At 37.3% G+C, this 25,822-nt stretch overlaps 1 protein-coding gene across 1 annotated transcript; it reads right to left on the reverse strand.

Moving 5' to 3' along the window:
* Positions 1–5,367: 5,367 nt before the first annotated feature.
* b4galt1l (DP-Gal:betaGlcNAc beta 1,4- galactosyltransferase, polypeptide 1, like) lies at positions 5,368–25,822 on the reverse strand. Its single transcript, XM_053514520.1, has 6 exons — positions 24,672–25,822; positions 19,732–19,967; positions 13,060–13,247; positions 10,702–10,824; positions 9,419–9,523; positions 5,368–6,772 (listed from the first exon to the last, which is right to left on the reverse strand). The coding sequence occupies exons 1-6, from the start codon at positions 24,943–24,945 to the stop codon at positions 6,643–6,645; spliced, it is 1,056 nt and encodes a 351-aa protein (XP_053370495.1). The 5' UTR covers positions 24,946–25,822; the 3' UTR covers positions 5,368–6,642.

Raw genomic sequence — 25,822 nt, forward strand, 5'->3', positions numbered from 1 at the left:
ACAAAATGTGAAATAGTCCAAAGAGGGTTTCTGTCCACGTTTCTGTACTGTAGTGTCGGCATGGTTTTTTTTCCCCTTCCACCTCCTAAAAATATCTCAGGAGGTGATTCAGTTGAGCTAAATTGCCCTTAGGCGTGAACGTGTGTGAGTGTGCTCGGTAGCCTGCCATGCACTGCCGTCATGTCAAGGATTAAACAATTACAGAAAGAGAATGATTGTTTATTACAATTCTGTGCATTGTGAGCGAATGCAGATCTCACTCCTCCTTTTCCTTGGGAGCCAGCTTCATTTTCCCCTGTGCAGTCTAAAACCCTTCTCTCTTCTCCAGTTCTCACACAGCTTTCATTCCCCATCTGCCATGCAATTTATTCCATTACTACTTCCTTCCATACGCCACACGGTTTTATGTTGAGCAGTATTTTATTAAATAAACTGAAAATATAAAAAACGCACACAAACAGAACGAAGTACAGTATAAAATTTGATGAAAATAACAACAGAACGTGTTTTATAAAAGACTCGGCCATCCTCAGCACTCCTGCAAAAACACAAACAGATGTTCCGAAGCAAATGGGCTTCCCGTTAATGTTTATGAGTCTGGCTTGTTTTCAGTACGCGGTGCTGCCAAGCGCGGCTAGAGCTCAGCATGGCTGCACTTACTGACAGAAAAGAGCTAAAGGCTGCAGAATCAGACATGGCAGACTGCTGACATTATACAGTCAATCAAATATGACGGGCGTTCAAGTCAAACCAGGATTTTTTAATTGCCCAGCGTAACAGAACACAGTTATAAGCTATAAAAACTACCTTTATTTCTCTATATAATCCTGTGAGACTCTAATGCACTTATACCTGCTTTTCACTAGTACTTGGATACCATAAAGAAAGAAACTTTTTTTTTTATCATCATGATTGGACTGTCTGCTTCAAGTTATCACTGCTAAAACGCTGGCCTCCCAGGAACTCCTTTAAAAGAACATTCCTTTAAGGAAAAAAACAGCCGGATTAGAGTCCGATCATGGCTCTGGCATACTGAGATAACTTTATGCCTTGATGGTATCCAAGCACTAGTGAAATGCATTAGTGTAGCAGAGGATTTATACAGAGAAATAAAAGGAGTTTTTAACTCTCAAAAGTCCTGGTTTGACTTGAACACCCTCTGTACAAAGCACAAGTCCAAAAAAATCAATTGTTGATATATTGGCAAAGTTTTCTGGAAATAATTTTTTATTACGATTATTTGTAACAGTGAGTTTTATAACAAATTAAAGTATTTACGAGCTAGGAGTAATGAGTAGTTAGGAGTAGGAGTGCTGTTCTGTTTATTCTCCCTGCAACATGACAAGCTAGAGGCTGGTAACAATTCTTTATCTACAGTATTATGACATAAGTGATAACAGAAATGTAATTGTTTCAAAGGCATTAGACATTGATAAAGGTAATTAGATACTGATTAAACACAGGGTTATGACCTTTAACAAGTACAAATATTTTATTGTAATATAGAATCAGGAAACGAGCCAGGACCCAGGTTGTGGAAGTGTAATAAAAGTATTAAACAAACACAGAGACAATGAATTAAACAAAAGATATAACGATCTGATGATTAATAGTTTCTACGTCTTTACAGTATGTATGACATCCGGACTGGTCCTGTCTGACGTGTCCCTAAATACACACTGCTGAACTACTACCCTTTTTATGGTACAAGGCCACATATTATTACCTGATTATAACAGGAACACCATTTCCAAGGAACAGAAGGGGAGTGTAAGGGACAACTGGGTAGACCAAACAAGATAAGGCCACGCCTTCTTAGTCACACAATAAATAAGGTTATAATAGGTATTTTTAGAATAACCCGGTTCTGGTTATTATTTATTATTACATTATAGTTACTGTATGCTAGTCATCGTGACTTTGATGATTTTGGATAAAACTGAAATATCTCATAATTCCTTTCTTTTAAACAATACTTATAAAAAAATTTCTGTCATGTAATGTTCATGTCAAACCAGGACTTTTAATTGTTCAAATGATATAACAGCTACATTAATGCACTTACCCCAGTGTTTCACCAGTGCTTGGATACCATCCAGCCTGAAGCCATAATCAGACAGCCTCCCAGGAACTCCTTTAATTGTTCAAACATGTGGAAACAGCTTGGATCGAGGTCCGGGCTGTATGGAGGATGTGGAAATAACTCTTAGCTGTGTTCCTGTATTGTGCTTCCACAAGTTGGTGACAAGTTATCCATCGATTTTCAAGGATCTGATGTTCCTCTAGTTGAATATTCAGGGGTACAACTGCAGTGGGTTCAGAGCCACCGAAAAAAACTTCGCCAATCATGAACATACAGTATTCTTTAAAGCGTTGATTCAAATGTTTTAATGCAGCTAAAAGCCTCATCATTATACTGTGCCTGTAGTCTTTTGTAAATGTCATTCGGTTTAATGGCTTCATTTACAAGAAATTTAATCACAAGTCCAAGTTTGGCTTGGACACCCTTCATAATAACCCCAACCATTTTAAAACCTTGGAGAAAAAAATCCGAAAACAAGACATAAGTGGAAAAAGAACAAAAGTCAGAAAAAGTATTTTTTTTGTGCATAGAGAAACACATCTAAATGTCTAAAAATGACTTAATTAGACTTGGTCACTAAATCCTGTGAATCATGCCAATGTAAAACCTTAAACATAAGTTTAAGAAGTACAGTAGCTGGTAACATGGTAGGTTCAGCCACCAGAAAAACAACTCATGATCTAGACACTTAATGAGTGACTGTGGATTTAATCCCTATTACTAACATACAGTAGTCACACAATCGTCTTTAACATACTTGGCCAGTCAATGACATCTGAACAAACTAGAAGGTGTGTTACAAAAGCATCTATTATCAAACTGGAAGTGCAGTATGCAAACACAATAGAGGGAGTTGCTTAGTCGTTAATTATGTTTTTATTTTAAAGCCCCAGGTCATGGGAGTCATCGCAAGTGCTTAAGGTTACACTGTGGATTTTAACTTTAAAAACAAATGCATGTCGTTGACATCTTAGAAGAATGTTAGGACAAGTAACTCCAGGCAATATTTTAACACTGGTGTGATTTGACTTTAAATATATTCAGTGACAAAGAATCCACGTCAAGTAAAAAATTGCGTAAATAAAGTTGCATAATAATTTAGAATATTATTAATAAGGTAATTCATGCAAAGGGAGCCACGACCAAGTATTGAGTGCTGTACATGTTCATACTACTCAGTAGTCCAACATGTCTGTTAAAACTTATTATAATTATTTATTTTATGTAATGTAATTTTTTTTGAGATACTGAATTGATATATAAATTATTTCTTTGGACTTGTTTTCATCTTCACCAGCTGATGCCAGTGCACTGAGAACTCTTCTTTTCTAATTAAAGCCAGATCTGTAAAGCCGTCATCTGTACACTCTGGTAACATAATAGACTGTATAGGAACTGGACAAACTGTTTTCTAGGAACGTTTTTGAAGCTCAATGGTGGGAGCTCTATCTTGGCAGGATGTGACTCTGCCCAAACACAAAGTAATCCATACAGTGAATGGGCAACGGATCCTGGCTGTTTGTTGGAATATTCCCACTCACCTAAGTCACCTCAGGCTAGCTAGCTTAGTTTTAGCTTAGAAAAAAAGCAAAGATGGCTAATATATATATATATATATATATATATATATATAGGTGTGCCAACAATTTTTTGCATTTGATATCTAATATATATGCAGCCTCTAATATATATATTTTTTAAGTACCAGGCTGTAAACATGCTTTTTTTTTTTATTGTAGAAATAGGGCTTTATGGGGATTGACTCACTTTTGAACTCAGTTCCTAGTGGTCATTCGAAAAAAACTGCACAATTTGCCGCTTTCGTGTTGGTCCAGGTCCAAGAGCCCTTACTCTTACTTTCTTTTTAAAAATAACAAAAAATCTACTGTTTTGTTTTTTTCAGGATGACACAGGACTACTAATGTCTCATAAGAATAACTAAAATGCAGCGCCAACCAACAAATTAGCACCTACATCTCATGGGACATCACACATATTCCAATATTAAATGTGTTTCAAGGTCAATGTGGAGGGCGTTTCTTGTTTTTTAATTACCTGAGCTAAATGCTCAGATGGTTTTTATTAAGTAATTGTTGGTAACTTAAGACCGGGACAAGTGTAGGGACTAAAAGAGACAAACACAAAATCAGAGATACATCATGTCGGAATTTCATTTAATTCTTTATGATCACAATGTCTTTTATCTTCAGCACTAAGTTCATAAATCAACAAGAAAGATTAGAAAGTTTGCTGGATGTCAAAATAAAGAATGATGAGCACAACAAGCAAAAACATACAGAAATGAAAACAACTCTGCGCTGGCTCTCTGATCAAAGACCGTTGTCCAAATAGCTGAAAAATGTTGCATGTTTCATTATGGCAAGTGTGCTTGACAGGACCAATAGTAGAAGGGGAAAGTTTAGGATTAACAAGAGAACCTTCACAGAAAATAATGATGAAGTCTTTGGGGTTCAGGGAGTTCTGGAATTAAGAGGAAGGCGGTGGTGAGTTAAAAAAAAAAAAAAAAAAAGAGAAAGTGTCCAGTACTCGGTGGCAGGACTTAAATATTCTGTACATGATATACCCAGCTGGAAAAACAGCTAGAAAGACAGCTGGCAAAGCCATTAAACTGCTCAGTCCAGGGCACCTGGAAGAAACCCACCAAGCATGAGGAAAACATGCAAACTCCATGCACACAGACCCAAGGTGGAGCTCAAACCCTTGACCCTGGAGGTCCGGAGGCTACGGTGCTAATCACTATGCCACAGTGCTGCCTAATTACAACCTATAGACAGCAAATGCTCAAATCCTTCTCAATCCTCAGATCATCACTAGTCATGGGACCAAAGTAGAAAAAGAAAAAGAAGTTGAGACCAGGTTCGGAAGGCTCAGTGATGACAAACCAGCACATAAGAGAAAAAAAAATTAAGCTACTACATATTTTAATGGCTTTGTTTTCCTCTTACATCACAACAACAACAAAAACTGGTGTACAGAAGTAGAAAGAAAAACAGTCACTGCACTTTGAGTGAAAAGGCTACAATGCAGACATAGATTTCCATGAACCCAGTGATGTAGCAGTGATCATCAAAAATAACAAAAGGCATAATATATTAATTATCTATCACTTGCGGCTTGTAAAAGAAACAAACAAAAAAAAGAAACATGTTCAGCTACACTACATTACAAGGGTTTTCCCAAACCAAACTTATAATCAGCTGTCTTTAGGCATAACCACAGCGTTAGAGTAGATATGGAGGGTTTATTGTTGCAATTAATATTTTGTTCATCTAAAGTAAATTACAGGTATTGATGAGGTGCGAGTGTCACTAATCCAAAAAAACAATAACCCTATTTTTACTTTATATGGTGAATGCATGGGTCTGTGATTCTTCCTAGCATTATATTAAAACTGAGTTAAATGTTTTTTATGGAATTATTATTATTACTGGAACCGATAGATTAAAAACTCCAAACATGGTATCAAGGATACTTAATAATAACAAAACCAAGGATGATAATTTCACAGCTCAAACTCAGTGAAGTTACCACGAAAAAAAAAAAACAAGTGCACAACGTGTCCAATCTTTTTTCCCCCTTCAGTAAATTTTAAGGTTTCTCCCATAACACCATAATAAAACAGTTTTGAACATGAAAGCTTTATACACCAAGATCATGATAAACCATACACCTTGGCACCTTTGATAGTGCTAGTACTGTTGTATTGTGGGTCTTAAGTCTATTACGTGTTGTATGATATTTCTTCTGTTACATGTTAAATGGCTTTAAAAAAACAACAACAAAAAAAACAACAACACCACCGACAAAATGTCTTTTAAACAGTTCATAGCCTTTTGTATTTCCATATACATGATTAAAAGAATGAGAATAGCCCATTGCTTCCTTTGCCCACATTATCCACCTCTACTGCTTAGGGTACAGCACCAAGGATACATTCAGAAAAAAACAAAACAAAACAAAACACAAAGTTGTCTTTTTGGTTTCTGGCCACCAAAGTGGAGTGAGGATCAATGAGGATTTCTTTGCGTGACCTGGAATGATTGCAAGGCACACTAACTCCATGATAAATCTTCAGCATCTAAAGAAGTGATCTTAAGACAATGCTGGGAAAAGAGCACACAGACAGACAGATAGATAGACAGACAGACACGCAGACTGCGGCTTACATTCCTTACACAATGCCTCGTTGGCGAGTTGCATCAACTGTGGCTCAAGAGATGCTCGTGTAGCTCAGCGAGAGAGCTTTAGATAAAAAACAAAGAAAATACACACCTACACACCACGATGACCACGATTCACAAGTCCCCCTTCTTTCGGTTCACCATCGCTTGTGCAAAGATGGCAAATAATTTTCCAAGTACTAGTGTCTTTTAAAAATATAGAATTCACTTTGAAAGATAAAGATTATTAAAAAAAAATCTAAGTATATTTGACTTAATTGTCAAGGCACATTTGGTAACTGCATCCAGTCTTCCTGATGGACTTAAATAGTCTTCATTTTCTTTTAGAAGTTCGTTCTGATAGAAGGCATCGAGTTTTTACGGCTTGCCGACGTCCACTGTGATTTTGGTAAACAGCTTGTCCTTCTCGACTTTCACCACTTTATAAGACAACGAGTTAATGCCGTCCGTGTGCATGGTCTCTCTGGTGTGTGCGATTCGGTCAAATCTGGAACAGGAAATGACACAGTTAGAACAGTAATTACAAGCTTCTTGTAAACACAAAGTAGTCACTTCATTGCTTATCTGGGGTACTGCTAATCTCATCTAAGGTTGGCTCATGATATCTTAAGAAACATTTTAAGCTCATTTAAGTTCCTTTAGTGAGTTTAATACATCAGTAAATACAAGTGTAAGAGTCATTTTCTATAAGAGTCAAAAATGTACTCTATTTATATAAGAAGAAATTCATTCAAAGCTACAGTCTCCTCCAGTCACTACTGTACAGGTATAAACAATGTTACATCAGGTCATTTGTAACTGCAGTGTGAAAAAAAACAAAAAAAACAAAACACATGCTGTACATTTGTGCAGTGATTCAGTTTTTCTTTTGTGGTCTGAGGGTGTAATGTCCTGTTATTTATCTAAAGATTTAGAGAAAGTGTTTTCACGAAGAAGTATGTATGAAAGGATAGGAAAGTTAAAGGAAGCCGGTGGCTAATGACAAACGTCTGCACACTTCTGCCCACATTGTTGACACTCAGCAAAAACTTCATTTTGAGGTATTAAGGCATCGTTCCTAGGGTCCTGATTTTGCTACATTGACATTAACCTTTTTATCTGTTTGGTTCCCTGAAAGCAGCCCTACGAGGACAAAGATGCACTTCTGATGAAGAAATGAAGACAGCGGTGCATCTGTCGCTTGCAGCTCGGCCCAAAACATTCTTCAGTGAGTGGAATACGAAAGCTTGTTGACAGAAATGGAAATGGTGTACTAAAGAGCAAGGAGATTATGTCGAAAACTATGTAAAACTATGTATTCGTCTCCACTTAAAGTTGTTAAAATAAATTCTACAGCCAGAGGTCCTGACTAACCCCTCATATTATATACGTATTATACTTGTATAACGTCCATCAAAACATAAGATGAAGAAATCTTTAACAGTAGTCCTTAAGGTTTCTGACAAGTACCAGTTAGAGTAAAATACTGCTTACTTTACAGCACACAAACTGCCATGACACTATAATGACATGAATATATCAACCCAATGCCCTGCTGATGCACATCCCAGTGGAGTAATTACTAGGCAAACACTTATATTCAGCTTTTTTCACATCACAACGTGTACATCATTGTCTGGCTGCAGTGAGCAATTTGGTCAAGTGGAATTTGTGCCTAAATTATTTTCATTAACCCCAGCGTTATTGCCCTTTCAGAATTTGGTAAGGCCATCATGTTAATAATAACTTCCACCACACAGACTGTACATACTTGTATAGAATAGCTTGGTATGCTGTAAGCATTTCAATTCCCCTTCACTGCTCAAACATTGCAAGACTCGTGTGCATCTGTGGTTCATGAACACATGCTTTGCCAGGGTTAGAGCAGAAGAAAACGAATAGCTTACATAACAGGAAAGTGTTCCCATATACCAGATGGTAAAGACCTGGGGGAATTTTCTATACCATTGCTGTATGCTTAGGATAAGGTTTTAATCTTTAATCTGGTGTGGGTTTGATACAGGGTTTTTTTTTGTTTGTTTGTTTGTTTTTTTACAATTCATGCATTATAAGTAGTACTTTAAACATAAGCCTCCACCTTTTGACAAAAGGCTATAAATATAAACATATGACACATCACAAATCCTTCAACATCTGTTACTAACAGGGGTATATACTGTACATTGTGTGTGTGTATATATATGTATATATGTGTATGTATCTACATATATGTATGCATGTGTAAGCCAGTATTAAAATGTTGTGTTGTGTGGTTTCGGTACCATGTTGCTGGCTTTCAGCCTTTCATTTTGGATAAAAGTTTATATTGTCCTATTGTTCACGTGAACTTTTTACTTAACTGTTAATGGCATGCAAGATGTCAAATAATAGAAAAGTAATGTGAAATATAAACATTTCATAACAATATACAACTTGTGTAATAAAAACTATTTGTCATCTGTTAATTATTTATTTATTAAATATAAAAATGCTTAAAATGCATAAAAGTAGCATTCTTAAATTTAAATGATTATAAAGTGTGACTTTTGTTTTTTTGGATTATTATTATTATTATATGAACTAGCTGAAATCTCTGAAACATGGCAATAAAAACTAGGTAACTGTGTAGGTTGTCTAGGCCTAGATACCACAAGAGCTCTGAAGATGTGCTGATATCAGGTTTGAAGATGTTAGCAGCAGATCTTAATTCTAAAGAGAAAAACAAGTCATCATAAGACAAGTTTTAAGAGTTCCCATACTTCTGAGGAGGTTCTCCTTCTTTCATATTTTCCATCAAACACTCCAGTCTAAATTACTTATAGTAAAGTAAACTGCTCTTGTTGGTTAGTTGCTGTAACCCTACGTGCCAAAAAAACCTGCCTTAAAATGATGTTAGGCAAACTTACAGTAGCTACACCTAAGTTTGAGTACATCTATAAGCCTATTGGTTTAATCAAAGGCTTTAGAGTCTTTAAAAGTTTATAGAGTTCAAACGATCACTATAAATGTCATAATGCCCTCTTTACTGCGTAAACAATGAAAATGATGACGGAAGTACCTTTGTACTCAGATGTTTGCTTATGCGTGTTTACAGAAAGTCAGAAAAAGGATTTGGCAGAAAAGTAAGCACACTCTTAAGGGCTATGCGTTTCACCTCTGGGGATTCGGGTCGTTCTGTTTGTCCCGTTCGTGACGGATCATCCTGCATTTTCCAATTATGCCGCTGGGTCTTGATATGACCATCCCTTTGGAGCTGAGCCTGTGAGAAACACGACAACAAAGGCTTTACTTCACTGACCGTGTGTTTGAATAGTAACCTAATGGAACAGCTGCAGGGGTTTAAAACGACTGCAATCACAATACTCATGCACGTACAAAAGGAAAGGAGCGCATTGTGAAATACGTTGAAATTGTCAACAAGACATAACAACTATTTATAATATTCTATAAAAAATATGTGATTTAGTTCAAACAGAAATAAACACAATGTCGCAGGTAAAGAAGACTGGATAACTGTATAAACAACCCATTTATAGAGTAATGAGATCTGCTTTGGCTCTGCCCTTCAGTTATTCACGCATCAACGATATGGTGTAAAACACTACAGTATGTACAAATCTGTTCTGCCTAAACGTAGCTTAAAAACTAACTGTGATCTGCATAAACAAACCCACTACAGTATTCCTGAAATGATCAACTTTTAATTTAACTGATAACACTAATACAATCATAATAAAACAGTCTGTTTTTCTGTTCTGATTCTCTTTACTGTGCACATTAACCAGCTTATCTTTGATATTAGGACAAGCCCAAAAGCTTTAAAAGCAGAAGAACACTGCAAATGAAAACTGGTTCCACCCTAAAGTCTGCTTTTCTTCATCTTGCTTTGTATTTACAGTATGAAACTATGTGATAAGTCTTTTTCCGATTAATTCGAGCCCTGCTCGTTAGGGATGTGCAATAACCACATAATAAAAATATTTATAACAGTCAATATGTTTAAAGCGTATTTTAAACATATTTAACGTAAACTATATGGCCAGTCTCTTCAGAAATGCATTATGGGATATCATGTTAAATATGCAGTTTACACAACAGTGCTGTTGAACTACACAAATATGGTACACAAGAATACAGACACTTTACATTCATTGATTTAAAAAAAAGTTGCAATCCTTAATATGGTGTGATTTATTGCGAAATGATGTTTATTCAACATTGGTGTAGCTAAGGAAGGAAAAAGGGCCTCGTGATGGAACAAATATTTATAGCTGCTGGAAGAGATAACTTGCTTTCCAGAATTTCCAAAACATAAAATTGTGTACCAAAAAAATGTACAGTAGGTGTGTGTGTGTGTGTGTGTGTGTGTGTGTGTGTGTGTGTGTGTGTGTGTGTGTTTGTGCGCGTATATACGCTTCACATTAGAATTTCTCTGACCTGTTGAAGATGTCATCATCCTCGCCTCCCCAGCCCCAGTAGTTATTTGGAAAGCCGTTAATCTTCAGGTATTGTTCCTTGCTCATGGATGACACACCGCCAAAGTACTGGTTATATGGAAGCCTACACGAGACAAGTGAAAATGTGGGTTCTAGTGATAAAAATAATCATTAGATAAAACAACTGAGAGTTCACTGCTTAAAATAAGCAGATGCTCTACTATATATAAATATATATTATTATACATAAACACTGAAAACTGTGAATACAAAACACAAAAAATAGTAAAATGTTATCTGCACTTCAGTGTCTCTCTGGAATCCAGTTGTGAACTAGTTTGTGTAAAAACCTTATCAGTTTGGTTCAAACCTGTTTGTAGGCTGCTATGTGAAAGCTGCCACGTATGCACTTTGACATTCTTTGGCAACATGACGTTAGGGAAGGAGGAAGTTCATAAAAAAAAAAAAAAAAAAGGTCAGTTGCAATACTGCAGTGGGGCAAGTGAGCGCGGAAACTACACCTCACCCCAGACTCAAACGAGATAGGAAATGTCTGGTCATGCTCGAGAAGTGCTGCTCTGACGTGTAAGTGTGTGTTTGGAGGAGGGGTCACCCAGACAGAGTGGAGCGCCATCCTGACAAATCTATCGCAGATGCTTCAAAGGATCAGTCTGAAAACATACTGGCACAACTTTTACAAAATGTAGAACTTACAAAGCCTACATACAGTACGTATAAAGTTATTAATTTACTGAAAACTGCAATGTAAAAGGAGTTCATAGAGTTTGTATAATTATGAATAATTTCAATGAACATCAAAGTCTGTTGCATATAGTAAACCATTTCCTTGTTAGATATAAAGCCTGCTTGTCCCCCCTGCCAAGTTTAAATTAGGCCTCACGGCCTCACTGTCACAGCTTCTGTTTACAGCTAAGAAATGAAGCCTTTGGCTGATGGCCTTCTCTCTTCTCTGGGTTGTAAAATTGCAACGAGATATGCCTTTGAAACCTGGTAACGGTTGTTCACTGGAGTAGGAGAAGGCTATTAAAATGCCAGACAACACACATATACAGTACACACCTGGTACAGATCCAGAAGTATGTTATTGCTTGTGTTAGATGCGGGAAGACAGTCATCATACTGAGGCAGTGTGTCATTTTCACATCATTCAGTCTTCATACTTAATATATAAAATGTTATACAGACAGCTGTTCCACTGCATTATACAGTATGTAAATGAGTAAACTGAAGAAACATAGCCTGGGGCTGGTGAAACTGCCTTTCTTTCTGTCAGTAAGCTTGTACTCAGATGTGCAGTTTGTGATTGTTCATTCTGAGATACTTTTCCGCTCAGCATGCTTGTAAAGACTGGTTATGTGAGTGTTTGTAGCCTTCCAGACAAGTCTTAAAACATTCAGGCCCTCTCTCGCCAGCAAAGAACGTTTGCATACAGAATAGCCGCATGCTTTCTCTCCGCATCAATGACCCGATCACAGGTTCATTGGATAAACTACTCTGGAGAACTTTGATAACGGACTCCTTAAAAACCACACAATTTCTTTGGCATAAATTGACCCAGTTGGCTATCCATTATACTTTGGCTCCTTGTCAAAATCAGATCAACACATCAAGCTGTTCACCTCTTGACTAATATGTATCCTGAAATCTTAAGCGCCCGCATAGCCTGCTAATCAATGTAAATCACCCAGTCAGCGGTTTTAATGTTAGGGCTGATCGTGACACCTTAGGCCAGGTTTAATTAATGCACCTTACTTTGTGTGCATGTCTATAAAGGTGTGTGTGTGTGTGTGTGTGTGTGTGTGTGTGTGTGTGTGTGTGTGAGAGAGAGAGAGAGAGAGAGAGAGAGAGAGAGAGAGAGTGTTGTGGAAAAGAATTGGCATCTACATTTGAATACAAATGAGGCTCTGGAGAACGAGTTGGAGCACTGGGGGCAGGGATGGAGCCGGAATGAAATGGAAAAACACAGGTGTTGCCGAGACTCAATGCAAATTAAATCTCGAGGGGTAAGCTCTGCAAATCCCAGAGAAAGCCAAACACCATGGAGAAGATAAGAGCTGTCTAGTGTACTGTTCTCTTTATCAATTTAGTTCTTGTAATTTGTTGTGGAGCGCTTCAGACCTAGTATTAAAGGTAAATTGTTGGGTTTTGAATTAAATCATGAATAACATTTCCTTAACTGAAAAGCTCAATAACACTTTATAATACAGCTATTCTTATTATCAGGCTAGCCATTTCTTCTCTTTAAAAAAAGAAATGTCTTAGGATTAGCTTTTGTAATTAAATAAAGGTAAATATTCCCAAAATAATGTGAACTGAACACTAGTGATGGGTTTGTTACCTGAAGCCGAATTTGTCCATGGAGACGGACAGGTGTCTCGGCTGGCTGAAACATTTGTATGTGTTTCGGTCGTCCATGGGGATGAGGTCGACGTCGCTAAATACAAAGCATTCGTAGTCATACTCCTTCAGGGCCTCGGCGTAGCCCACGTTGAGCAGTTTGGCCCTGTTAAACGTCTCGTCTCCATCCTGAGAGACGAGAGCAGGGAAAAAGTGTTAAAGTACAATACACAAAACTTTCATGCAGACATCTGAGCAGGAAACGTGAGATGGGACCTTGTTTATGCAGCGAGTTTCATGTGGTGAACAGTAACGATTATGTGAAAATACTAAATCAATACAGTACGCATAAAAATATATATACTACTACTACTACTAACAATAATAATGGCAAAATTCCACATAGTCTGTATGCAGTTTTTGGTTTAAATTGCTTTTCTCTTCTTTTTTTTTTCCCCCAATCGTATTTATTGATTTGTTTCTTGGTCTTATCCTTGTTTGTTCTGAGAATATCTATGGTGATTTCCACACTAAATTATCAACTACGTTGCATAAAAAACTTAAAGTTCATAGTTACCACTGGTGCACAAAAACAAAAAAATTAATAAATGAATACATGAATTTGACAGTATGTCTGACTACTAGTTTAGATTTCAAATTGTGCTATGCATGAAATGTACTTAAGCAAACAACTAGCCTACTGGACATATTTCTTTCCCCATGCTTACTTTAGACAGGCAATGTTAAATGTTTTAAACAAATTGAAAACCTTTAACATTAGCTCACAGTATGTTGACACATGAATAATTTGCAAGAGGGTTTAGTGTCAGCTTCGTGACAGCACCAAGCTCAGACAAGACAATCTCACCAGCTTTCACACACCTCGCTCTACAGTATGCTGCTTGCTAGTGAGTGCGTGTTCTTTATATTTCTCCCAGTCGCCATGGTGTCATTGTTATCACCAGACAATATGAACACACATGACCTGACCATACGTTCTTTGGAAAGTGATCTACGGACATCAGAACTGCCCAACTGATCAGGCAGCTTGACGTTGAGCTGTCTTGACTACACAAAAGCAGCGCGTTACACTAAACCGGGGTGGACATTTCCCTCTCGGATTTCTTCCCCTGAAAGGACTTAAAACAACGATGCCAAAACGCCTTAACGCATGCACGCTATGAGAAGCATCGACTTATTCATGTTCTCTTTTGTCATGGGTCAGGATGGGCTGATTATCTATCAGGTTCTATTCACATTGCTCTGTGTGTGTGTTTGTGTGTGTGTGAGAATAAGTGTGATACATTTGTTTATGTATCAACATTTGAATCAGATAGGATTGCCTTTAAACTACTGTATTTAGTGACTTAATAGCACTTCAGAGTAGCATGAGATGATGGCTGATCAGGGGCGTCTTGTTATTTAGCTCTCTATATAGTGGCTGTTGACATGTGCTCATAGCAGATAAACACCTTGTGTGAAGTTTTCTGTTTAGGATGTGTATATAGTATAGTGTTCACATGTTCACATCAAACACTACCACTCGGTTCTCAATACTGGTATAGGGGCAATTTTTTCTTTTTAAGAGTCTGAATTGCTACTACAACCATCACACAGTTTATAAACTGTCCGGTCTATATTCAACAACAAGGCTTTTTTTTTTTTTTTTTTTTTAAGAGATATATGGTTAGCAAAGGACGTACATTTCTTTTTTGTTAATTAATTTTTATTGGAAATTCAATTACGAAAACAAACAACGCAATTATTTAAGATTTGATGGGAAAAAAATAAATAAAAAAAATAAAATAAGGAGTAAAAGATTTTTTAGTTATTTTTACATTTCTTAGTTATTTCTTTATACATCTATAAACTCTTAAAACTAGATTTCTTTAAAAGTTCTGCATTTGTGATAATGAATCTGCACATCATTTGAAACCAAACGGTTTGGTATCGAATGTGTGTAATGAATGTGAGAACCCCCTGCCCTAGGACAGGAGCTCAGGCTGTCTCGAGTTCTCATTCAAATCCTTTCAGGTGCTTTTAGACATCTCCCTGTCCTTGTGGTCTCTGGAGAACTGGATGAGCCTGCTGTTAGAAAATACAATAACGGCTAAAGATTAGAGTCTCAGATAGCCAAAGATAAAGCCTGTAAGGGCTTTCTGTTAAATGTTGAGTAATGAACAAAAAAGAAAAGAAAAAAAAGAGGAAAAAATGCATTTTCTTCTGAGACAGAGAGATCTGAAATCTGTCGTGTTCAAAGAGTTTAACAAGAAAATTCTGTCAAACATGAGCGGAAAAAAAAACGGTCTGTGACTTTGAGCGTGATGTGTGTTGTTGCTGATAGAATGATTTGAGTACGTCAGAAGCTACTGATGTTTACACACAACAGTCTGTAGAGTTTAAAAGACCAACTTGCTTGAAGTGTCTAGTTTGCCTATTGTGTCTTTTGGTTCCTAATTCAGATCAGTGGTCTGATGTGATCTTCTGCTGTTGGATCTCTTCTGCCTTAAGGTTGGCATATTAAGCATTCTGAGATGCTTTTGTGTTTACAATGGCTGTAAAGAGTGACGTTACAGAGAGTTACTGGGCTTTGTGTTCGTGTTTCCATCTGCAAAACTCACACTCAGCAAATGCTTGTTTTTTTTGTGTTTGTTTGTTTGTTGTTTTCCTGTAAAAATCCCAGAACATGAGTAGTAAATACTTTTACTTAATAGCCTGGTATTAACATTCTGTCTGATTTTTGACAAAAACCTTAAACTAAGCACTTATTATTATTTATATACTAATTACTATCAAATTAAGCATATAAATGGCTAATAGGAGAATGGCACGAGTAAACAGGGGTATAGCACTAGGTGTGTGTATTTTGTGAAATATTTGATTAAATATTAAGATAAAATAAAGTTCATTCAAAAGCTAACAGCACTTTGGTGCATGCGTCACCATGCTTTAACAAACAATAATAATTATGTATAATTACAACATGAACATGAAAGCATGAAAAAAAAGTGTGGGGGGGAATTCAGAAAGAAAGAAAGACAAACACATTACCCGCAGTGACACCCCGGCTCAGTAGCAAACACGTGATTGGCTAGACAAAAAGCAAGGAGACCTTTCTCACCTTTTTTTTCGTCACAGTGCTGTTAGCAACAGGTTCTGTAAGCCATCATGCAAAAGACCGGCATTTTGGCCAGCAAGAGGATGGCAGGTTGCCAAGGAGGGATGGAGCAGGGAGTGTGGTGGGGAGATAAGGGCAAAGTGGAGAGGAAAAGAGGGGCGGCAAAGAGAGCGAGAGACAAAATTAGAGAGAAGAGTGAGCAGAGCAGCAAGTAAAGACAACACACATTCAGAGAAGAAAGAGAAAAATAAAAGATCTTTGACCATCTATTCCCATTTTATTAATACATCAATAAAAGACCTGTATTAAAGATAAAGCTCTAGACTAATGCAGAAAGCATGAGAAAAAGACTGTAAAACCAGCCAGGGAAGATTAATGCATTTAAAGCAGTAGCTACAGTCTTGTGTTTTTTCCTTATTTGGGAAAATTCATGATGTTGGTTCACACTAGATGCCACAGACAGAAACTTGATACAAGCAAGCATAGCAGTCAGATATATTTTCATACAATTAAAAAATAAACAGAGCAAACACACATGTTAAATACATTAAAAAAAAGAAAAATCAAGGTTGCCCCTGTTAAGACCTCCTGTGCAAAATGGACACTGGAAAATTAGACTGGGAGTATTGGTGGCATCACTCAACTATTTCTGATAACTCCTAACTTTCTGGTGAAATCTGCCTGTCTTTAACAGTTCATTTTTTTTTTTTTTTATAAAAAAATATATATATTTATTCACTGCATGTGCAATGCTTTAATATGACTTTTTTTTTTGGCTTCGACAACAACTGCACCGGAATTCGTTCAGTATTTGCCTGCCCTCTGCTTTGAGAGTTCCCATGCAAATTTCAAAACATTAAGTCTGGTTATTTTTTGCTTGTGTTTTAAATCAATCATTCGTAGACATAGCTGTTAGCAGTGCATACAGATGGGTGACAAAGGTCATGGGTAAGGTATATGATCACTATCACACACCCACACAGCATGGAGGTCTCTGAACAAGACACAGTTAATTCTCGAAAGCGTGTTGAGTTGCTGAGAGGGGAAGGGTCATGGTATAATGACATCATGTTCTTCGTCATTAGATCATTCGGTGAGCCCTTTTTGACATTTCACTATTTTTGCTTTTAACCAGTCATGTGTCAAGTTGATGCAAGTATGACAGAAACTGCTAATTTCTTACTGCTAATCAAGGTGTCCAGTGTCTTCAGTCACGCCTCAAAACACAAACAAAAACGAGACAAACTTGCCTTTCTACCTTTACCTTTTTCTTGAAAAGTTTGAAGAATGCCACAAGCGCACCCATAAGTGAGAGGAGTATACTAATACTAATTGTAGACTCACTGCGATTAAATGAACCATCACGCACACGCCGCCTGAGGATAAATCATGTTCACGCAAGTATGCTTTAAAACAGAGATTACTAAATGCAAGCAGAACAACTTTTACAACAAAGCATCCTAAGTATAGAATGATTTTATGGTCGTGACACATTGGCCAAGTTTATAAACAAGAGACTTTCACCACTGATGTGTAATCAGATACACCATCAGGACGAGTCTGGTCAGCAAATCAGCTTTTTACGAGTGCTGTGAATGTAAATAAAGATTATCAATACTGTGGTGAGGTATTGAACTTTTTCTCTCTGTGTTTGCATTCACTTATCAAAGTTTTTTTTTTTTTTAATAAGCAGTATCTATGTTTTTTTTTCCACCTACATTAAAAAAAAACAAAAAAAGCCTTTCCATTGTGAGGTTTATTTTTACTAATATTCCACTCGATAACAAGCAAACTGGTCAAACAACACTTATAGGAACTGTTTGCATTCCGGGTCGCAAAAGTAAACAGTGTGATTAATCAGCAGGAAATAAAAAAGCAATACATCACTCGACACCACACCGATTTTTTATTTTCGCGCATTCTTTCACTGACAGGTTTTTTTTTTTTATCTTATGTTATGCAATCTCATAGCAGCCTCTTATCATCTTCGTGTCATTTGTTTCTCAAGATCATGAGATACTCCTGATACACCTGAGGGTGCGAAAAGATTGGTAATACGAATGACAAGAGCTTATGCTCCAAAGAGAACTGCATACTTTTGTTTTACTCGGAAAAAAAAGGCCAAGCAACAACTTTTGAGATTTTCTCTTGCTTTTTCTTATTATGCTGGAAAGCAACACCTTAAATGACAAGAGACTGCTATGCAAAAATCGGGTCGGTAAAGGAAATGGCAAATATAAAAATATATACTCCTCAGAAAGTAAAGCGAGTTTCCTTAGGGACACATCTTACTTTCGTTTTATACCTTACAAACTGTGATGGCTGTGAAACCACAAAGAGAAATCAGTCATCGTGGCAGAGTACACAATGTACTTCCGAAGAAAAAAAAAAATAAAGTAGAGGAAGAGTAGGGTCTTGTTCAAGGCACCGAACTTTTTGTGTGTGTGTGTGTGTGTGTGTGTGTGTGTACGTGCGCGTATCTGTGTACGCGCACGTACACAATCAGAGAAGGATTTTTGAAAGTCGAAGATTAAATCGTCTAAGGAAGATTCACTGCCTTTGTGTCAACTACTAACTAAGCGTAAGAAGATAAACTGTGGTAGTTAAACATTGACTTTAAGTAAATAAATCAGATTTGTAACATCAGGGGCATAAAAATTCAGACAGGATTTACGAGAAGTAAACCACTAGCTATCTATATCTTTTCATTTGCTGGCATTCATCATATCTATTTGTTGATAACAGGAAAAAATGCGAACGAGGTTGATCCAGCCATCATTTCTTCATATTTTGCTTCCACAGAACCAGATTTTCTTGAACTTTTACATACAGTCTTGAGGAATAGTTCTCCTGGCTTGCTGAATAACTTTTTTTCAATACTTGACCAGTTTCAGAGGAATGTTTTGTTTGTTTGTTTAAGCCTTACTATGACATATGAATCATTCAAGCATAAAAAAAAACTACTACCTTAAGGTATGAACCAGTGAGAAACAGGTGCAAGTTTCACCCTCAGTCTGTCAAACAGAATTATACTTTTTTTTTTTTTAAAGGTGGGGCACGGAAAAAGGCTCTACCAGACCCGGGATCACCATATATGGCCGAAACTATGTGGACGCCTGACAATGACTCCAAGATTTGGGTCTATTTAAAACTTTCGCATTAAAATTAGAGGTGTCTGATCCTCCAAAATGCCTCTGTATGCCTCAATGCAAAAAAGCAAAACCCCAGGGCACTGTGCCCAACATCACTCTCTGACGTCATTAATGCTCGTAAAGGTGAATGAGTACATCTTCACAGCCACGCTCGAAAATATAGAGCAAAGTCTTTGCAGAGAAGACGCCATTATGATGTATAATAATAGTAACAGGAAATTTGAAGTAGGTGGAGACTTTACCACAACACACATTTTTGGCCATATACTTTATAAACACACACACACACACGTGTTATACAAGTTAAAAAAAGAAGGCTACAAATCCCTAGTGCCAGCTCATGTTGCCATGTTCAAAAAGCTTAGTTTTACAGTTGAACATATTAAAAAAGTCGAGAACTCACTTGGTTGATGATATAAACGCCATAGTCGAGCTGTTGCCGCTGCAGGATCGGGTGCAGGTAATAAAGCCAGAACTTGAGGTGCTCATCTCGTTTCCGAAAGGGGATGATGATGGCCACTTTCTGCAGAGCTATGCAGTCTTTGGGTTTGAAGCGTCCTCCCATCTGCAGTGCCGGGTTCTCATTTCTCGTCTGCTCGAGGCTCACTGGATTGGAAAACTCTATCCGGAGTGGACCCACTGCAACAGCAAACAACAGGCTTTTGTTTAATTTCACAGATACATCAATTACTCATGCGGTGCTTGCAATCGACAAAAATGTCTTTCTTTTATGTTTAACCATTTCACTTAGATAATAGAACACCTAGTCTATGAAAAATCTCTCCTTTTTGGCTGTCATGACACTGAAACCCAATCATTATGACATGATTTCTCTGTTCTTCATTCTTTTCTCTAAACTTAAATTTCTTTTAATAGTAACCTGTTACTAAAATTTTACTGGTGTTCTGTTGGAGGATGATTTTCAAGACATTACAGCTTAGAAACAATGGAAAGGATCCCAAATGAAAGCTGAAGCATATTCTGCTGTGCTACAGACTCACTAAAGTGAAAAACGTGTTTTTTGGCACGAGTCAATGAAACTAGAGCAGGAGCAGCAGCAACTCCATGTCAATCTTTTTAAAACTGCAACATTTGTACAACAAGAAAAAAAATATATAGAACGCTTCTCATACAGTGTCGTTCACATTACAGCTGTATATAATTTTAGAACAAGTCGCTTGTGCTCGAGCGAGCGTGTTAAGTGGGCGTGTTTTTGAGAAACATTTCTTTACGCATTTCGCCTAGACTCGATGAAGCGCCTCAGATGAGGGGAACATTATAAAAGTAACAGGAGAAAACTAACAGAAAATCAACAGCACTCTCAATCGGTGATCAAGAACGAAAATCCAAACATGATCCAGCTGGGTCTAAAATTCAGCTTTTTTGGCCCTGTCTGTATTTTCCAGTCAAAAACCATTGGAACCGAACACAATGATTGTGTGCAGAGAGGGGAAAAAAACAAAAAAAAAACAAGAACAAGAACAATCTTGGGTCAGAATGTTTGTTTGTACAGTGCAACAAACTCTCAGCAAGATTCCCAGCAGCCAATTGTGAACGCCCTGTCTTGTCTTAGAAATGGGGAGATTATTTTCTTTAAAAGATATCGCAAGACTTAAGTCCTAATGCGTTGCCCTTCCTCCTCCTTTTTTTGTTTGTTTTTTTGGCCAAAAAAATGTGCTGTTGGCCTTTTACATTGGTTTTATTACCATAATGATGCATTAACAAATCACGTTTGGAAGCGAAAGGAAGTTGATGGTTTGTTAAGCTGCCAGCGTGTGAGCTGCCAAGATTCAGACAATGCTGTAGATTTCACTTGTTTCCTAGTGGCTACCTACTGAGAATTTATGATTCGGTTAGAATGGTTATGTATTGATTTTAAGAAACATCAATACCTTAAGATGGATCTGCCTACCTAACTTTTAGCAGCTGGGATAAAAGCCAGCTACCAACCTGTTGGCTGTCTTACTGAATTGAAATGTGATGAAACTACAAACTGGAACATCAATCCGGACACTGACTTCATGTGCTTTACCAATGCTGTTCTAGATAGAGTTCACATGCAGAAAGGATTTATTGTTGCCCTTTCTGTTTGATTTCACTTTTTTGAGGATGGCAAGAAACTCGCAGGATAGGACATGTGCTTAATTTCCGTCTTAAAAAAAGATTTAGGGATCGAGGGATGAGAAACTCGTTCTGACAGATGAGAGCATCAAGTTGCAGGATTTAAGCATTATGCACTATTTATTTCCCAGTACTGAATCATCTTTTTCTCGGTGCTGCAGGCTTTATTATTTTGAATCTCTTCCATCAGACTGAGAGGAGACTTTGGTTTTTGTGAAAATGAACTTGTGAAAGAGCAGCTTTGATCGAACACTTCTGTATCCATCAGTTAACAGGTAATAGGTTAAAAGCTGGCTTCAATCATTAATTCTACTTGCAAAAAAATTATTGCCACTTTAAAATGCTATACACGTGGAAACTTAGCAAATAAAACCGACACAGCTGGGGCTGAACACAAGTTTGTTATAAAAGATTGATTTGATCCACTTTGTTTTTTTTTTAAAAAAGAAAAAAAGAAAGAGTCCATCATTCTTTATTAATTATTAGTATAGTTTTCAAAGGTAGATCTACTGTAGAAACAGAAAATGATCTGAACTAAGTCTGTGTTACATGAAAACATTTAATCATGATGTGTGGTCCAGAACACAAAACCTAATCAATCGTTTACAGGCAGCACTGCCGAATCACGATCAAATCCAATCACAAACTCAGGCGATCATGTGAATGCCAAATCATGTGTCATCTGGATGCAGTTTCTCTACAAAGATGGCATTGTTCCAAATCCCGAATCACTGTGACCTTCAATAATACTCTACAAAGAGGCTTTAATTAATGACATCCAGAATAGTGAAATGCTCCGTATTTCACAACGAGGCAATTACAGCTACCCTTGGGATCACACAAAGTGTAAAGTGTGTTTGGTTGTGTTGAAGAAGTTCAAGCTGACTTCTGATAAACGCTGCGCGACTTCTCCCAGCAAATGATGCCAGATAACAATTAATCTGACAACTGACAGAACTCACTATAATTAAAATATTTACACTGCTGTCTATTTTTAGATATTTTGAGGTCAGAGCACCGGGGTGTTAATTGCGATATTCGTTTTTTATTTTGAGATGGCAGCATTTGTGCTGCTGTGGCAGTCGGATTCAGTGCAACAAAACACATAGAGCACAATTTTATTAGGTCCTTGTTTGTATGTGTGTGATTAGGTTTGGGCTTTTTGGGATAAAGTCTCATGTGTCACCATAATTGTAACTAGAAAACACAATATTATTTATTCCAGACAAAGCAAGGTCCATAAATGTATGGTTTGCCAAGGTTGTTAAAAAGAAAGGCTTCCCAGTAGAGTCGAGGCCTTTATAGGAGCAAAGAAAGGACCAAGTCCTTATCGATGCCCCATGGTTTTAAAGTATGGTATTCAAGGACAGATCAGGGTGCTATTGTCCGATTTTCACAAACTTTTGTTCACACAGTGTATATGGTTCAAATAATAATCAAGCTTCCCTTAACTACACAACTTTTTTCATAAAGAGTGCCGATAATTGTATGTTCTCAGAAGGAAAGTTTCCAAACTGTATTTTTCCTTGTTGCTGGGGCAAAACCAATAAAAGAACACAAAGAGTTCCTCAAATATCAACAAGATGGATCAACTGGATTAATTAATTTTCCCATTACATTAACTGGGTGTCTGTTAACATATTATTTTATTTAAATTACATTATATTAAATCTACATACAGCATTTAAGATGTAGAACAATACTTCCTCCAATGGCACATCTTGAGGGAGGGACCTTACGAATTTAACTGACTGATGATTCAGTACAAATATTGGTTAAAAGACATCAGTCTACAAGACAAATAAGCGGGAACAGGATGAATATTTGATTGAGATGTGTCCTAAAAAGCCAGGGAATGTGTTATATTTCCAGGGAAAAAGCCAGGGAATGTGTTATATGTCTTTATAACAACAACTCTTTAAACTCTGATTTAGTACACCTAGTTATTCATCCATCCAAATTTCAGCAGGCTTATTGATACCGGTCAATAACAAGGACATGTTGCCAAACCCTGCATCATACTTCTCACATCTTTGGCATGAGCTTAATTCTGAGGTTAGTGACTTCATGTATTTGTGAATGTTCTCCCGTGTCAGAGTCCTCTGGCTTCCCCAGTTTGAGAGCGTTTAGACAGGATTGATTTGTATAGTGCTCTGGAACGTTGGACTCTCATAATATTTTTGTGCTCTGTTTTTTGGGTACGCTCGCATATTTACACCCTCCGATACAGCAGGGAGCAGCGTGCACCTAGTTGGTTTGCGAGCCCCCATTAAACACAAGAGAAAAATTTAATGAGGATGTTAACCATTGAGTTGCACTCAATATTATTGATATTTCTGAAAAAAAAAAATGTCATGAGCAACGCTCTTGCTTGCCTTCCTACATGATCGGCTACTAGAGGTTCACCAGTGGCTCTGCCCACTTGCAGTTCCGATGCCTTCATGAAACCTTTATCTGCAAAAGGAGTGTGCGGTCAACCCGCTGCCACTCCACACACTGCTCCATATGTGCGCGCACACAGATTTCGGAGGAGACAGGTGGCACTGATGATGACGTCACTTTTAAACAGTGGTCTACTTCCGTTCTCAGGTACGACTGGCTTCCATATCTAAATCGGTCCCTGCCCTGGTATGCTGTAATGTCCCGAATGCCACCTCTTTAAGTTGACTCAGGCACGGTTCCCGAGCCTGGAACGTTTGTGTCCTTGCTGATTAAAATTAACTAGTTTTTTTTTTTTTTTTTTTTTTGGGGGGGTCCCAGGGCCCTAACGTGAAAAACGCTGGGAAAAAAGTGAACTACCAGTAGGTATGGTTGTGTCTTAATAGTGTGGAACATATTCCAACTTCACATCCAGTGTTACCAGACAGGATAACGGTATCGTCACCAGGATTAAGCGCTGAGATGAATAAATATATGGTTGCCACGGACTACCCAGGATGATTTACGTATGATGTTTGATGTGAAAGTTTAGATGAGAGTCCAAAAAAAAGATAATAGATATTTTACAGATTTTTCTTTTATATAAATTGGCCAATTGAATTAACAAGTCAGCGGGAAGAGAAAATCTGTACTGCTTGGCAGGGAAATATAGAATATGACATGTCAGAGAAACCTGAAAGAGCCAGCAATGTGAACGCTGATACAATTTTACCATATATGAGCACGTTTAAGCAAATGACACACATAATCATAAATAAATAATAGATTTAAGATATTACATACCGAGCAAGGGAGACGGATCGGGGCATTTTTCCAAATGAACAGCTTTCTCAGTAACAGTGATGTTGGAGGTTAATAAAGTGCTGCTTGACTTTGGTACTTCGGTATTTGCTTCTGAGGTTCCTGCATGGCCTTCCAGCTTTTTGGGGTTTTGATGGTTTTGCTGCTGCGATCTGACGTAATAAACTACAGTGACAAAGATGTGCAAGCAGCAAAGGAGCACCACAAGAGTGCAGGTTTTGTGGAGGAAATGAAAGTTCACATTTGGATCACGCATTTTAAAGAAAAAAAATTATAAAAACAAAAATAAGGAAGACCAATTTACACTGACTCTAGACAGCAATGTGCTGATGATAATGTAAACTACAGCGTATTCTCTAATTACATAGAGCAAATAGTAATAAAAAAAATTACTCGCATACAAAAACCAACTGCATTTAATTTACAAAAACCTCGTTTGATTTAGCATGGTATAGAATAGTAAAAAATGAAGATCCAGTGCTTGCAGGGGAAAATATATCCTGCTGTTGAGATATTATTACATTCAGTGAGGACGCAACTTATTTTTGCAGTCGAAAAAGAAATGCTTTTGACACAGGTCTCACCATGACATTAAAGTGGATAATTAAGCTTCCTACTGTTATATCTAGTCATGGACACGTGTGACAGACGAATAAAGGCTGAATTTAACTGTCTATCTATATAAAAAACTATGTATTTATTGAACCTACCTCACTTCCTGTTTAACAAACATTTAGAAGTTCTGTACACAGCCGGTAGGTGTTTATTACCAAACCAAATAATAACGAAACTAAATAAAGCTTACTCGTTTTAATTCTGAAAAATTACCAAGCCCATGACCATAACTTGTACTGTTTTAAAAACTATAACGTGACATGTCAGGGCGTCATTAGCGTTAGCATGCTCGCTCAGCTAACAAGCTAACCTAGCTAAGTTTCTCGTGACTTGAGCGAACTTTAATCCGTTTTTTTCCTTCGGACAACTTCTCCTCGTTTCCGTTATAGTTTCTCCCAACGGCTTTGAAAAGAATCCCAAGGTATCCAAATGTGTCTTGAGAGAAGAGGGGGGAAAAAATCACATGTATTTTTTGTCCTTGGAAGGTTATTTAAAAAAGAGAAAGAGAGAGAGAGAAA

Source organism: Clarias gariepinus, chromosome 16 (assembly GCF_024256425.1).
Source record: "Clarias gariepinus isolate MV-2021 ecotype Netherlands chromosome 16, CGAR_prim_01v2, whole genome shotgun sequence".
In the NCBI taxonomy this organism is placed as follows: Eukaryota; Metazoa; Chordata; class Actinopteri; order Siluriformes; family Clariidae; genus Clarias; species Clarias gariepinus.